Source organism: Sylvia atricapilla, chromosome 8, assembly GCF_009819655.1.
Source record: "Sylvia atricapilla isolate bSylAtr1 chromosome 8, bSylAtr1.pri, whole genome shotgun sequence".
NCBI classification, from domain to species: domain Eukaryota; kingdom Metazoa; phylum Chordata; class Aves; order Passeriformes; family Sylviidae; genus Sylvia; species Sylvia atricapilla.
The window spans coordinates 5,989,675-6,005,464 of record NC_089147.1 but is presented as its reverse complement, the minus strand read 5'-3'; the positions used below and the strand labels follow the sequence as shown (position 1 = coordinate 6,005,464).

The 15,790-nt window shown below is 49.0% G+C and overlaps 1 protein-coding gene across 1 annotated transcript; it reads left to right on the top strand.

Moving 5' to 3' along the window:
- Positions 1-9,123: 9,123 nt before the first annotated feature.
- On the top strand, positions 9,124-10,003 carry NANOS1 (nanos C2HC-type zinc finger 1). Its single transcript, XM_066324468.1, has one exon. It carries the CDS (start codon positions 9,197-9,199, stop codon positions 9,971-9,973), a length of 777 nt encoding a protein of 258 aa, XP_066180565.1. The 5' UTR covers positions 9,124-9,196; the 3' UTR covers positions 9,974-10,003.
- Positions 10,004-15,790: the final 5,787 nt, after the last annotated feature.

Genomic DNA, 15,790 nt, shown 5'->3' with positions numbered 1-15,790 from the left:
TCCCTTTTTCTCCACATTCATAGCCTTCTCTCCCTTCCACCAGCAGCCCTGACAGTGATTCCAAGTGTGTAACAGCTGAGAGCACAATGCTGATCTCAGACCCTGCTGGCAGATCTGCCTGTGTTTGTGCAAGCACCAAGCAGATCTCTCATCTCTCTGCCAGGAGCCTCTCACCTGCCTTGAGCCACAAAATACCACCAGTAGTGACCCTGGTGCTGCCTCCTCAGGGCCTGAAGCCGGGGGCCAGCACAGAATCCACCTCCTCACCCACCTCCCCCTGGTGCCCACCAGCAGCTGAGAATCCTTTGACACTGGTCCAGGCAACTCCAACCAGTCCTCAGTTCCCCACCCTGCAATTCCCTATATCCAAGGCCCTCCCTGTGCTGTAAACCCACTCCTCTGGGTCCTACCCAACAGGATCACAGATCACTCCCTCTTTCAAAGGCTTTTAAGACCATTCTCATGCCTCACAAAAATCTCCTGACTTAACAGCACCGATTCTTCCTCCCTTTCCTGAGAGGCCACAGCTCCCACCAGTTTTTGTCACTGGGCTCCTTCCAAGTGCACCTCTCCCTGCTCCAAACATCACCCCCCAAACTCCACGTGGGGCTGCAGCCCTTCCACAAACACACCCCAAACCCCCCAAGCTCTGTCACGTGTGCCTGAGAGCAGAGCTTGGCCCTTTTTTAATCCCATTGCACTTATCAGCCATATAATGTTTTGCACATTATCGCCCCAATTATAGAGGCTTGGAGGTGATAATGAGATTGCACTGGATGTATTCCAGCAAAGCACATTCTAGGTCTTGCTAACTTCATTAACCAAGAAAAGCTGGTTAATGGCTGAAAAGTGCAATGATGCACATAATCACACCAGTTGCTTCGCTACTACAATTATATTATTAAGATGGATCTTTGAGGTACAATTTCCGTGTATAATTAGTGGGTTATCCCTTCAGGAAAAAAAAAAGAAATTCAAAAGCACCCAAAGGTTTGGGCAAAACAGTTTTTACAGAAAAGACAAATGAAGTCATGCTCTCAGGTCAGGCTCTGAATGGGATTTGTGAGAAAACAGGAGTGCAAGAATTTAGAAACTTAACACAAGTTCCTTGAGGATGTGAACTGCTAAAGTTGCAATCCACTGACAGACACTGGGAGCACCCAGTCTCAATGGTGTCCATGGGTATTCAGGCTGTGACCTCTGATCCCAGAAGATCCCAGAATGTATCAGAAACGTAAAACATTCAGACACGATAACTCCAAATTATTTATTGGTGTTTTAATGACTTCTGTATTCTTCAGTTGTTTATTTTCTTGGACATCACTGTTCTTCCCAACAGAGACAAGTTCAGATGAAGAAAGCCAGCATCACCAAGCAGGCACGACAGTGAAGAACCCTCTGGTTACTCCTTTTACCAAATACTGAAACAGAAAACGAGTGTAAATTTTCACAAGCAATTTCCAAGTGCAAGCCTGATTTTTTTAACTGCTTTTCTCTTTCACCTAAATTGTGCTTACCAGCTCGACAGAAACTGCAATGACTGTTTTTCACTAGGAAATTTTACAAATTTAATCAAGTTGTCCGGAGAAATGCTATTATGCTCACCATGTGAAATTAATATATTAGGAACTTATCTACTGTCTTGCATGTGTGCATGACATTTATATGGATCATTGCAACTAATACACATATATCTCTTCTGCTTGGTAAAATTTCACACAATAAGAAGTCTTCAGAACTGAGTTTGTGATTGTCTAAAAGTCCTTGAATTTGGCTGGCTCTGCCAAGGAGCTTAGCAGGAGACTTTGCTGGATTTAATCAGCCAGACAGACCTCAGAAATTCTGCAGGAATTCTTGTTGCTATTAGAAATATGCACTAGCATTTGCTTATTCAGTTCAGAACTGATTCGGAAACTAAAAGCAATAAATCTTCATGCAAGCATGGAACTCTCTCAAGGATATCCTGGAGCAGTGATTTTTGGAGAGGAGAAATACATAAAGGAATGTAGAGTGTCTAGCCAAAATTTTATTTGAAATACTCTTTTCAATGAATCCAGAGACTTGTCCAAAACAGAAAACCCCTGATTTCCCCCAAATGCATTGACTTGGCCTTCCACTTCCATGGCCCCGCACAGGGGACAAGAAAGCAGAGGCAGCAGGAGATGAAATCAGTACACAAACTCTTATCCACCCCATTTAAGTAGGGAAGACTTTGATCACTGATATTAAACAGGAGTTTAATCTGCACTATGAGTCACCAGGACATCTTTCTGTGCCTTAAGAGCTCTGTGGTCTCCTGAAATCTAACAAAAACGGACAATTTTGAGAAAAACTACAGGTACTGGGCAAGGCCTGCCAGGATAAGCACATATTTAATGTTTGCTGGACTGGGTTTTCATTTATTATTACCCTGGAGTTAAAGGAAAGTGTGAAACAACATTACCTACAGGTGAAACCAACAGGTACTCCAAAATTCAATGCGTGAAACCTCCAAAATACCCCCAAGAGGCACAAACCTGACACAGCTGCTGGGGCAGGCTCTGACAGGGGCACATGATACCAACCCAACAGCCACAATAAGCTCCAAAAATGAACCCCTGGCTGCAGAGGAGTCCAGCAGGCTGGGATTTTAACCTGAGCCTTTCCAAATGCACAGGCCAGCTCACAGGGTGGGGTCAGAAGGTGCAGGACATTGGCTGCAGCTGAGCAGCTCAGATCAGAGATTTCCTGCTCCCCAAATAGATGAGTTTGAGGTCACAGAATCACAGAATGGTTTGGGTTGGAAGGCACTTTAAATCAGGTTCCAACCCTCCTGCCACACCTTGCACTGGACCAGGTTGCTCAGAGTCTCATGCAGCCTGACCTTGCACACTTCCAGGGATATCCACCCAGAGATATTCAGTAATAATGAAATTCAGTAAGACAGACCTGATTAAATTCATACAAAATTGTAAAATAAACACACTTCCTGTGCCATTTCAGGCTCACAGGATCTTTGCAGAAGAACCTGGTTCTCCATTTCAATATGAGTCTGATTTGCTGTAAAGGGAAATCACATTTGACATTTAGGAACTGAAGTGCCTATGGCATTTATTACATTTTCCTGATATATTAATAAAATGCATAAACACAAACTGTTCTTCAACAACAACAACAACAACAAAAAAAAAAAAAAAAAAAAAAAAAAAAAAAAAAGAAAACAAACCTACCTTTCAGTTTTCATAAAAAACGTTTGATTTTCTCATAAATAGTATATATGAATTTCTGTATTTCTGTGCCACTTTGACACCCCTCTCCATAAGTCAGTATATCCTCAGGACAAATATGGTTCTGCTGATAAGCATTTGGCTCTTGGCTTCATTTGTGTTCTGCAGTAGTTTGGATGGGCAAATCAAAACCCTGGCTGGTTGTCTATGACCTTTGCATCCTCCTTTAAATTCCATGCATTTGCAAGAGATGATGGAAGAGCTGATAGTTTATCAGCCACGATAATTAGATTAGATACATTTTTGATAGCAAAACTAGTCTTGTAATGGATTTTTTTCTTTTTTTTTTCTTTTTTTTTTCTTTTTTTTTTTTCTTTTTTTTTTTCTTTTTTTTTTTAGATCTATGCTTTCCAACACTCTCAGCAGTGCTCTGAAGATTTTTAAAAGTCTGTGTCCAGGAAGCACTTTGTCTCCTTCAGCTGACAAACTTTTTTAAGGGGAGAGGAAATTCAGTTTCTCTTCTCTCTGCACTGTCAGCCCCCAGAGCATGAATTCTCTTCTCCTCCTCTTTGCTGTCAGGCCTGGAGAGGGCTCAGTGTCCCCTCCAGCCCCCACATACCCCCCTGAGCACTCCTACTGCTGATGCTGTCCTGTGGCAGTCTGGGCTCTGCTGAATGCTCCGCTTCAATTGCTCTTGGTCCAAGGTGCCATAGCCAGAGATAAAACAGGGGAAATGATGGCATTTTGGTGGAAATTTGAGCACTCAGGAGTCAGGCAGAGCCATGTTTAGGTTGCCCATGTAACTTTGCTGTGATGAGTACGTTGCTTACTCGATGACAATGATGCATTTTTGGAAGCAGCTTTTATTTTCTGCTCTCAGCTCTTTCCAGTTGTCTCCGTGCTGTGAGGTGGAGCAGCAGTCCTTGCAGAGCTGGCTAATGCTGTGTGCTGTTCTGCACTTCCAATGGCTGAATCAAACTGAGAGACAGCTGAAAAGGCATCATATTCCCCACCAGCTCTGTTTGCCTGGGTAAACATTTGCTGCAGTGACCTGAGGACTGTCATGTAGCTCTAAAATGAGTGATTTGGACAAGTCACTCCTGTCCCCAGCACAGTGGAAGTTGTGCTCTACCCCCTGGAGAAGTTTGGTACCCTGTTAAAGAAACACCTGATGTGTTTGGTTATGCTGAAACAGCACCCCTGGGCTCAGCACAGACCAGGAGAAGGTGAAACCACCACTGCTTTCTTTGCAATCAGATTTCCAACTCCTTAAAGGCTCAGCTGCTTCCACACCACAAAGGCAAAAGCACACCTCCAAAGAAAGATCCCCAAAACCAAAGCCATGTTTTGTGGCTGCCTTTTACATCCCTAATCCTCCATCCCAGGAAGTTTTTTGTCAGTAAAAAGGGGCTAGGATGATTTCTTTATCCTTCTTACCAACACTGTCGTGCCAGCTGAGGCCCTCATTTTCCTGGAGTCTGGGAGACACTGTGCCTGGGATCCCCCACCTTCCTCACACCACTGACAAGGAGCAGAGCCTTCCTCCCCAGAGCTCCTCACCACCACAGGCTCTCATGCTCCTCCCTGTTGGAACCCTGGGCACGGAGGATTTTAGACTTTCTGTGCTGACAGGCACTGACCCCCAAGAAAACACTGCATCTGACCTGAGGCCGTGGAAAAGGCTTCCAAAATTGACTGATGGCACTGGGATTATGGTGTGCAGTTTGAATAGAAGTGTGTAACATCACAGGGTGGAAAACTTAAGAGTTTGAGGGTTTAGAATATAATAATATATATGTATATTAAGCAAGATGGAGATTTTAGGGCATAGGCCAGTCCTTCTTTTTCACCTTCTTCTTCATGGCTCTGGGTGGGATTTTGTAATTGGATAGAAAAGCTTGCATTGCAGGCCACAGGTGTTGGTTATTGGGTTAAAAGTAAAAATAATTTAGGTGCCATTTCATATTTGGACGGTTTATCCTTAAAAGGCCTTGTAGGGAGATAGAGACAGCTCCATTTTTAGTTTGTTAGCTACAAGTGCTGTAGAACTCATGGTTTGTGAGGCTGTAAAATAGATAAGAATTAATAAACATCTGAGCCCGAACAAAAAAATATTGTCTCGAGCATTTAATCCCAACCCTGGCAAAAAAGGAGATGAAATGCAACACCTCCCTTTTGAGAAGGGAAACACCAGAGAATGTTCTTCTCCCACAGGCACATCAAACATCCGTGCTGGGGCCTCTGAGCAGACCCCAGGCTGAAGCTCTGCTTCCATGACTGGTGTTTGTATCCTCCACTGAAACCTAACCCACCCATGTCAGTCCCACCAGCTGCTTCCAATCTCCTGAACAGGATTGCTCCGTGCTATAAACTTCAGCTTTCCAAACACAAGCATCATCTGTTAAGCCAAAAGCTTTAGATGGGATTCCTGAACGCTGGGCTGGGAGTCCAAGCAGCACAGGGCATATCTCCCCTGTGTCAGCAGACACCTCGTGTATTTTTAGTGCTGTCAGAAACAAACCACTCCTTGATGTTCCAGAGAGGGGGGGAAAGTCTTCTAGAAGTGGTGGTGAAGCTAATATTTTAAAAGACCCTTCAGAGGACTTGCCAGCCTCCTGGGGGAGCTTGTCAACATCTCCCACGTTAAATGAAAGCCACTTTAAAATCCACAGGGGCTTTAAAGAAAAGCTGGAACATATCAAAGCTGCTGGGATGGCAAGCTTCATAACGTGTACAATACATCAACACTTAGAGACAGTAAATCCTCCCCAGCCCCAGGGGAGCTCACAGCCCCCCAGAGTAAGCCTTTCCTAATGTATCTCTCAAATGAACTGCTAATCTTCTCTCTAAACTTGACAGCTGTCCTGCATGCACTCAAACCCCTCTGTGCTTAAATTCTTCTATCATTCTTGTTGAGTCACTTGTTAGATCATTTTTGCTTTATTATGAGGGAAGAAATCCTTCCTCCGACCCGAACAAAAGCCTCTCTCACCTGCAGTTGGCACGTCCACAGATTTCATACATATGTGTATGTGTGTGTACATGTGTGTTTGTATTCCCAGGAGGAATCTTGGACTTTACAAATTCCTGTGGCCAGTGGGAGTTCCCACACCAGTCCCACCAAGCAGATTTCTCAGACCCCAGAAGATCTGATGGCTTCCTGTGCTCAGATCAGCTCGGATTTCTGACACAGTTTCTGGCTGCTCTGAGGGAGCAGAAAACTTTCCCCTCGGCTGGGCAGAGTTTGGGCCGTGGTGTTGAATTCACAGTGCCAACAGCTATTTGTCACTTCTGCTCCAGATGATAGTTTGCCAGGGTTGCTGTGCAGCCTTGCCACAGGAACTCATATGAGACACCACCAAGACAGCTGTGGTCTTCCACTGCCCAAGTCCTGACAAGGATTGCCTAAAGGGTAGTTTGGCATAGTCAGAAATAATCCCAACTTCCAGTTGGGGACAAAGCAGAAGCTTTTCATGGAATTCTCAGTGTTTCAAATGAAGAACATTTCAAAGCACACCAAATCACCAATCCTTCTCAGACACAGCTACTTGTCCACTGGGTCCTATTGACCACATATTTTGTTTACTGCTTGAATCTGATGAAGAGTTTCACCAAGACGTTGATTCATCCCAATGTCAACAGTGGTATTCCCTGCTCTAGCAGCAGCACTGTCACTGGGTGACCCCAATCAGCTGGTATGAGGTTGGTGCAAGCCTGACAATGCCTGACAGCTCTGCAGAGACCTGAGTGGAGCTGTTGACTATATGCTCAACACCTGGAACATGCAGGTCCATGGGCAAAAGTCTGGCCAAAGGAAGCAATGAAATAATTCCTGCAACATACTTCAAACACTTGGATTGCTGAGGCACGTGAGCTCTGCTGAGCTGTTGGTCAAACAGAGGATGCTGTTACTGCAGTGCTGATGACAGGTGTCTACCCCTCACAATATTTTCCCAGTGAGGATATATTTTTATGCTGCTCCAGGTTCTTCATCACTCCCTGCATTGGCAGTGAGGGGAACAGGGCCATTTCCCTCTCTGCCTGTAGCTACATACACTGCTACAGCAGTGATATGAAATTATTCACTCTGCCTCTTAAAATGTCCACAGAAGATGAGATACAACAATTGCTCCAGAAAGTGATGCTCAGCCACTCTGACTGATCACCTCGTGCCCTGTCATCCATCTGTTACTCTGCCATTCTCTACTGGCTCTAGTGCAAATCAGGCCCTGAAACACTCTGCTGAAAAGGGCAAAGGTCTGTCACATAACTGCATCTCAGAGATGAGCTCTGGGCTGAGCCTGACACCCCATAACTGTGAAATGTCCCTGTGGTCACCCAGTGCAGAACCGTGACCCACAGAAGCATGGTCTGCAACAGGACTTCCTCTGCAAATCTTTTCAGTACTGAAATGAGTCCCATTCTCCAGCCAGAGGATTCATGCTCTGGAACACTGCTTCCAGCCAGCTCAGCTCCCTGCAGCCATCTTTATTGTTCCCTGGTCCTTGATACACCCACTTCCCAGGCACTTCATGCGGCTGGGGAGGCGGATCCACCTCGTGGTGCCGGGAGGCAGCCCCTGGGGAGGCATTCCTGACACCGGAGCTCATGAAACCTGCCGATTTCAGATGCAAACAAAACACATTGGGAAGCTGCTTTACCTGCCAGAGGAGCATCTGTTAGACTGCCAAATCAGGGCCGTGCACAGGGGAGACAGATTTACTTCTGACAGAACTCTACCCACCCTGCTCAGCCCAGCAGCTCCCACCAGGGGCTGGAAATTAATAGCATCTTTGCATTATCAACTCCTCTTGCCCAAATGGAAAAACACACCTGATGCTTCCCAAAGGAGGATCTGGTTTCTGGGTGGCCTGAACCATCAGAGGCAGCCAAGGGGACTTGCATCTCCCCACCACGTCCCTTGTCCTGCAGCACAGCAGCTGCCCTGCAAGGACTGACCAGAGGGGTGAGGGCTGGGCCACCAAAACCTGGGCTCCCCAGGCCCAGCAGTGGGTGCTGTGGGGACACTGCTGTCTGTCCTGCTGTCTGTCCTGCTGTCTGTCCTGCTGCCCAGGTGCCTCTGCATCTACCCGCTGCACACAGAGCACTCACAGGCACAGTGTCCATCAGGCCTGTCCCTTTCTAGGGTTGAATATTCCAGACTAGTTGCCCATACCTGAGCAGCTCTCCAGTGAGGGCACGTATCTCACCTGAGACTCCAGCTAAACCTTCTCTAATTTAATTAATTAAAACCCACTTCTAACAGAGGTGCGAAGAAGAAATCACCTCTGCCCCACACGACTTATTATCCCCAATGGGAAGGCGCCTGCTGCCCTCCATGAGCTTACGAGACTCGTCGGAGCCTCTTCCTAATGGTACAGCACTGAACTTGTTCTGTGCCCGCACCGCTCTGTGCGGATGGAGGCTCCTCCCTGCCGGTGCCGGGACGCTCGGAGCGGAACCGCCCCTCCCACCGGGACTGTGCCTTCTCGGCTCGGCCTCACACGGGCTGCTCCCGGAGCATCCTGCGGCTCTGCTCCCGGTCCCGGTCCTGATCCCCATCCCGACCCTGGTATCGATCCCGCTTGGTCCCGTTCCCGATCCCGGTCCCGATCCCGGTCCCGATCCCGATCCCGATCCCGATCCCGATCCCGATCCCGATCCCGATCCCGATCCCGATCCCGGTCCCGATCCCGATCCTGATCCCGGTCCCGGTCCCGGTCCCGGTCCCGCTCCCGCCGCACCTGCGGGACCGGAGCGCGCCCCGACCGCGGCCGAGCCACACCCCCTCCGCGTCTTAGCCAATGAGCGTAGGGGGCTCTGCCCGGCAGCCAATGGGAGCGCGGCGGCCGCGCCCCCGCCCCCTACTTGAGGCGCTCCGCGCGGCCGCGCGCTCGCAGAAGCGGCGGGAGCGGGCGGCGGGAGCGGCCCCGGAGCGCTCGGTGCGCCCGGCGCTGCCCCGCACCGCGCCCGAGGGAGGGGCCGCTCCCATGGAGGCATTCCCGGGCACCAAGCTGGAGCAGCACCGGCACCTCCCGCCCGTGGAGTGCCTGCCGGGCGCCCGCTACGGCGGCCGGAGCCACAGCGCCTGCGGGAACGTCTTCAACTCCTGGAACGACTACCTGGGGTTGGCCACGCTCATCACCAAGGCCGTGCGGCCGGGCAAGGGCTTCGGCGCCGAGCCCCCCTCGGTGGTGGTAGCCGCCGCCGTGCCGCCGGCCGAGGAGGAGGAGGAAGAGGAGGAGGAGGAGGAAGAGGCGGCGGGGCCGTACTTCGAGGGCGCGCTGGACTTGCACGACCTGGACCTGTGCGGGCATCACCATCATCATCACCACCACCACGGCGAGGGGCTGCTGGAGGAGCGCTTCGCCGACTTCAGCCCCTTTCCCGGGCGCGGCGGCCCCGCCGCCGTGGTGTTCGACTGCTCGGGGGAGCACCCGGGCCGGGAGGGCTCTGCCTGGGGCGGCGTGGTGGTGGCGGGGCGGCTGCCGGCGCACCCGCGGGCCGCCTCCCGCCTGCTCAAGCCCGAGCTGCAGGTCTGCGTCTTCTGCCGGAACAACAAGGAGGCGGTGGCCCTCTACACCACGCACATCCTCAAAGGACCCGACGGCCGCGTCCTGTGCCCGGTGTTGCGGCGCTACACCTGCCCCCTCTGCGGCGCCAGCGGCGACAATGCCCACACCATCAAGTACTGCCCCCTGTCCAAAGTGCCGGCGGCCCGGCAGCTCCGGCACGCCCGGACCGCCCTGGGCAGGAAGGGCCGCTAGCGGCCGGGACCCCCGGAGAGGCGGGGACCCCCTACGCTGACACTGCCCCGGCCCCGGGGCGGCCGCTGCGCGCTGGAACGCGCCGAGCCCGGCGCCGGGCCCGGGGACTGCGAGGCGGAGATGCGCTGTGTTTGTTTATTGTAAGAAAAAAAAAATATATCTATATGTGATTTTTACGGAGACGGCGAGATGTGACTGGGTGGGTGTGCGCGGGGAGAGGGGGGCTTCCCCGGGGATAAACTCACGACCGGGGAGGTGACGGGGGTCCCCGGGGCGGGGCAGCGCCGCTTTCTGCCGCCCGCAGGGCTCGTCCCGAGCGCTCCGTGCCGCCGGGGCAGCGGGCGGGAGAGCTGCTCTTCATTACCAGCTAATAGCAGGGTATTTCATTAGGGTCCGACACTCCGCCTTTCAGCTCTTAAAGCAAAACATCCGAGCGATTCCCTTTGCCGGTTTTAAAGCCGGTGAGTAAATCGCGACGGAGCCTTGCCCTCGGTAATTAACACTCGAAATCGCCTCGCCCGGGCGGTCACCGTTCCTCTCGTGGGCACCGATGGCGCTGGTGTGGCGGGTGCCCGTGTCGAATACTCGGCTTTAGGGAAGGTCTGAGAGGAGAAAAACATCCAAGCGCGTGTTTGAAAACGTGATGACTCTGGGCCAGAGTGCAAACTGAGCCCTTCTGCTGACAGAAAGGCAGTACGAATGGCAACCGAGCAAGCTTTGATGCAGCTGTGTTTGTGGGGGAGAATGGGGGAAGCCTGATGGAAACCGGAGAAAACAAAGCTGTGACCGTAGGGGAATGGAAGAAAGGGAGGTTGTTTATTTCCAAGAGTTCAGAGAATGTGGCTTTAACACTTTGCAAGTAAAAGAGATCTACTCATGTGGATAACAATTATCCTTAACACTGCACAGACTGTACAAAGCACAAGACTTAGGCTGAAGTCCTGGACTACTCTGGGTGACGGTAGTTCCTTGGTACTGGATATCAGTTCAGGGCTATATCATTTTAATCCCCAGGAGAAAAGAATCTGCTTTGGTTTGTTTGGGGTATTTTTTGGGCGGGTTCTTTTTTTTTTGTTTTGTTTTTTTGTTTTGTTTTGTTTATTCAGAGGTAGGATGAGGAGCAGCAGCAGTTTGGAGTTTAAGCTCTCTGGAGCAGAAAGATGGGTGTTGGAGCTTTCAGTGCAGAAGGTGACGCTGCTGTGTGGCTTTAGCAACACCTGGGATGTGGAGGGGTGCTCAGTCCACAGGGTCCCTGACAAGAGCAGGGAGGTGAAGACAGCCTCGTGGAGGAACTGCTGGGACATCACCAGGAAGATGAGAAACGAGATGGGTCCTGGCAGAAAAAGGGAACTAGGAAAGTGAGGAGTAATCCACACTTGTGTGGTTTCCTTTTCAAAAGCTGCTCAGCAGGGCGTAGATGGGGTCAAGAGGGCAGGACAGTCAAGAATGGAGTCAAAACATGTGTGGGATGCGCTGGGCATGAGGGCCCAGGGTTCATTATTCATCACTGCTGTTGACTCCCAGCCATAGCAATTAGGAGGGAGAAACCGATTTTGTGTGGAAGTTTTCCCTTGAATCTCCATCAGATGGCTCCAAAGATGGTGTCAGCTCTAATTACCAAATGCAGGGGGTTTGCATTAAATAATACTCAGTGGCTGCAGCCTCCCTCTCCCTGTGCTAAATACATTACATTTTGTCTCTTGCTCTCTGGGGAGTGCACCACAGGCTCTTCTAAGCTGTTAAAGTTCGATGTGTTTGGTTTTGTGATTCCTGGTCCACATAGGTTTAATCTGTGTCCACCACACGTTAGAATCGAGCTCAAGTGTGATGCTGTGGGGGAAGAGTTTTCTTCTGTACTTTTGTTACCTCCTTGTGGGAAGTTTGAAGATCCTTATATACATTTTAATGAAGTTAACTGTTGCTGGACACAAAAGCAAGAAAGATCAAAGAAAATGTGTCTCGGGTGTTTTCTGAGGGTGGGCTGGATTGCAGGTGTTTGCCCTGTCCCTGCCCCACCTCTCTGGTTTTTACATTAAGCTGCTGTGCAGTATCAGACCTATAGCAACGCCTGGAAACCCCTCAGGATAACAGCAGATCCCGTGTCTTGGATGGCACTGGCCTTCTGCAGAGCCTGTGGAAGAGGAAAACTTCAATCCACGGCCTGTGCTGCTGCCTGTTGCTCCTGGTTCTGTTCTCCAAGCACCTGCAGCCTTGCTCTGGAAAGGCCAAGAGCTGCCTCTTGTCTCTGCTACCCAGCTTTAGGCATCTCATCAAAGGCTGAACAGGTAAAGTGGAAGAGTAACAGCTTCAAGACATTTGGGGGTGGGGGAAGTAAAGAAAACAAACAACAAACCTCAGAATATTGCAGAAAGATGACAGGATTGAGCAAAAGACAGCCTGACAGCAAGGCTCTTCAGTTGTTACTTATGTAATCATTCAACAGGACAATTTGTCCTTTAGAGATATACCAGTGAGAGTCTAGCAAAGGCTAAACCTCAAAGGATTTTTGGATTGGGTGTTTTTAAGTGAGCTCCTGTGATTTCTGGCGCACCAGCACACTCCTTGTGGCACCGAGTGAGCAGAAACATGTTTGTTCTTGGTCACTCTAAAAGGTTATTACAATAGACAGTGTTTGTGTTGCTACTTTGACTCCTTAAATACAGGGAACTCTTTGCTTTTGTGATTTAAATTCTAGGAAGAGCAAAGAGCTTAATCAAAAGCAGCCCAGGCTGGAGATGTATTATTCTCCACAGAAGATGTCTATGAAAAGTTACATACTATTTTCACTCTTCTATGGGCATCTGCAAATCAAAATATTATGGTCACCTGTTTAAACCTGTGCATGTAAGTCATGGAATCTTTTCTATAGTGATAGTCTGGCAAGAGGAGTGAACACAATATTGGATAATCATCCTCAGCTGGTAGTAGCCTTGGCAAAAAGCAATCTACTTCTAATTAGAAACTACTTCCAGATGTATAGGTGACTTTATTCAGCTGAAGTCAGGTAAGTCTGTGCCCATGTTTAGTGGAAATTCTGTTTGGGCAGGTTGCTGTCAGTCTGCTGACCAGTGCCTCAGGTAGATGCCTTAGGGCCATACCACAGTGGCTGTAAAATGTCTTTTTTTTTTTTTTCTTTACAGTTTGACCCACCAGATATATAAATCAATTTTTACTGGAGATGAGTTGCTAAGAGTTGCGTGGGGAGGAAGATAAAATTCTAAAATGCCTGTTGTCTAGACAAAACAAGTGATACACTAAAAATGGAATAGCAAAGCCTCCTGCCCAAGAGAGAAAGGACTAACAGAGCTTAAAGAGCAGCAAGGGAGGTTTTGATTAGCAAAATGCAGTGGAGTAGTTTTTAGAATCTCCATCCTACTGTAATGGAATGCATTAATTTTATTTAAGAGGAGAACCAGACAAAGTGTAGAGCATTTCAGCTCCATCTGGTCCTGCCATGGCAGAAAAGGAAGAAATGGGTGTTTTTGTTACACCACTTGAGTGCCTACTTCTTGCAGTGCTGCAGTAAACCACAGGATGGGCACTAGGGCCTGGATAACAGGTAATTTTTGGATCTTGCATTTCACTGACCTAATGCCTTCCCTTTGTAGGCTGACACCATTCAGCAGTACCCTTTAGCTACAGGAGGAAAACTTGCTTACATGCAGTTCCTGCCATTGACAGCAGCCCAAGGACAGTAAAACAACAAAAGATGTGTTTCATTTACAGCAAGACAAGCCTTCTCTGACTGAGATGCCTCCTGGCTGCCCCCCAGCCCATCCCAACAATCCTCCTGGCCCTCCTCATGGCCTCACTGAGGTCACCAAAGTCACCACATGTCCTGGGCTGCAGTTGTGGCTGTGCCCAGTCAGGAGTAACACTGCTGCACTCTGCCAGTTCTCATAAATATGGGTTTTGTAAAATAAATTTAGTTTTTATAGGTAAAGCACTATAGAGAAAGCTTAAATATAATGCAAATTATGCCCTCCTTCTGCTGAGGAGCCTGATGATCCAGTCATGGGCTGGGTCAATGTCTGGGCCGCTCCTGGAGCAGGAAGGAAACAGCACTTTTCATACCTGACACTGCCTTGCTGGAGGTTTATTTTAATCCAGCAACATTTGCATCCATTCAAACAGCAGCAGCACTAAGTTCTGCCTTCTAAATACAGCCTGTGGCAATTTATATTCTTCTTAGGTTCACTGAAAATTTTAGCTGTTTAATGGAACATAAACAAGGCAGAGATTGACACAAAACTCATTTGGCTTCATCAGCATTTTCAGGTAGCCAAATTTTGTGCTCATGTTTAATGATGGCAGGAGATGGAGGTTTGAGCTGTTGGATTTGGTCAGCAGAGGTTTTTGATCACTGTTAGTATTGTGTCTATTCAGATCAAACAATAAAATAAACACGCTGGCCTGCCTGCAAAGCTCACATCTCCCCAGCTTCTTCTCAAGCTGCCCAGTCCTGAGAATGCAACACTCATTGATAACATTATCACAATCTCAAATAATGCAAATTAATAACACACATTGGGAAAGAGCTTTAACTGGTGCAGGGATGACTAACACTGTGTGAAAATGTCTTTGTGTGGATACAATTAAAACTGTGTAACTGAAGGTATAATCACTATTTACATATTACAAGGCTGGAGAAAGGCAAATGTTGTGCCTGGCGTTGATAAAAGGCTGAAAGGACCATCTGAGAAAGCACAGGCCAGATGGTATCACCTCAGTCCCTGGGAAAATCAGAGGAAGTCTTAACAGAACATCTATTTGGGGACATGCAGAAGATGACTGGGAACAGGCAGAATGGAATTGCACTGGGTAAAGCATGCCTGGCTCACCTGCCTTCTATAATAAAGTATCTTTGTGGACGAGGGAAGGAGCACTGGATGTTCTTCATCTCAACTTTAACAAGGCTCTCAGCACTGTCTCACACAATATTCTTGCACCCAGCTCAGGATGCTACAACTCACCTGACAAAGGGGGCAGAAAACTGGCTGGATGTCCTGGCTCAGCCCTTGGGCTGGGCTGGAGCCACCCTCTAGGTGCTGGAGGCAGCCACAGGATGACCCTGAAGTGGGAGGTCCACTGGGACAGGGCTGGTGAATTCCACAAGGAGCAGGGCAGTGACCCCAGCCCTTGCAGTGACAGGCTGGGGGCTCAAATCCTGCTGGGCTGTGGCAGGGGAAAAGGTGAGCATGAGCCAGCAGATCCCATGCTGTCTGAGCTGGGTACTGAACTGTCTGGGTCTGGATCCCAGCCTCTGGAAGGACAGTACCCCCCCCTCAGCTCACCTCATCTTTCCTGGAGGCTCTTTGGGGTTTGTACTGCCCCCATATAAAGACTTGTACAAAGTTGAGTTGAGTTCAGCAGAGTTCAACACAGTGTTCAGGGGCTGGACTACACACGTGGGAGGAAAGATTGAGGGGACAGGACTTGTTCAGCCTGGAGAAAGGTTTAAAAGAGGAGACCTCACAACAGCCATCCATTTCCTGCTAGGAAGGTATCTGGAAAAGTCCAGCTTTCCACAGTAGCACACAGTGAGCAAAGAGACAGGGTAGAAGCCATAAGAGAGAGGTTTAAACTTTTTGAGTGCCACAAAAATGACCCTGGAGCACCTCCCCTGTGAGGAAAGCCTGGGAGCTGGGGTTTTTCAGCCTGGAGAACAGAAGGTTCCAAAGAGCCCTAATTGTGCCATTCAAATGGGGCCTGTAGGAAGGATGGGGACAGATTCTTTGGCAGATTCTGTTGTGATAGGAAAAGAGGTAATGGTTTTCAACTGAAGGATGGTTGATTCAGATTAAATACAAAAGGGTT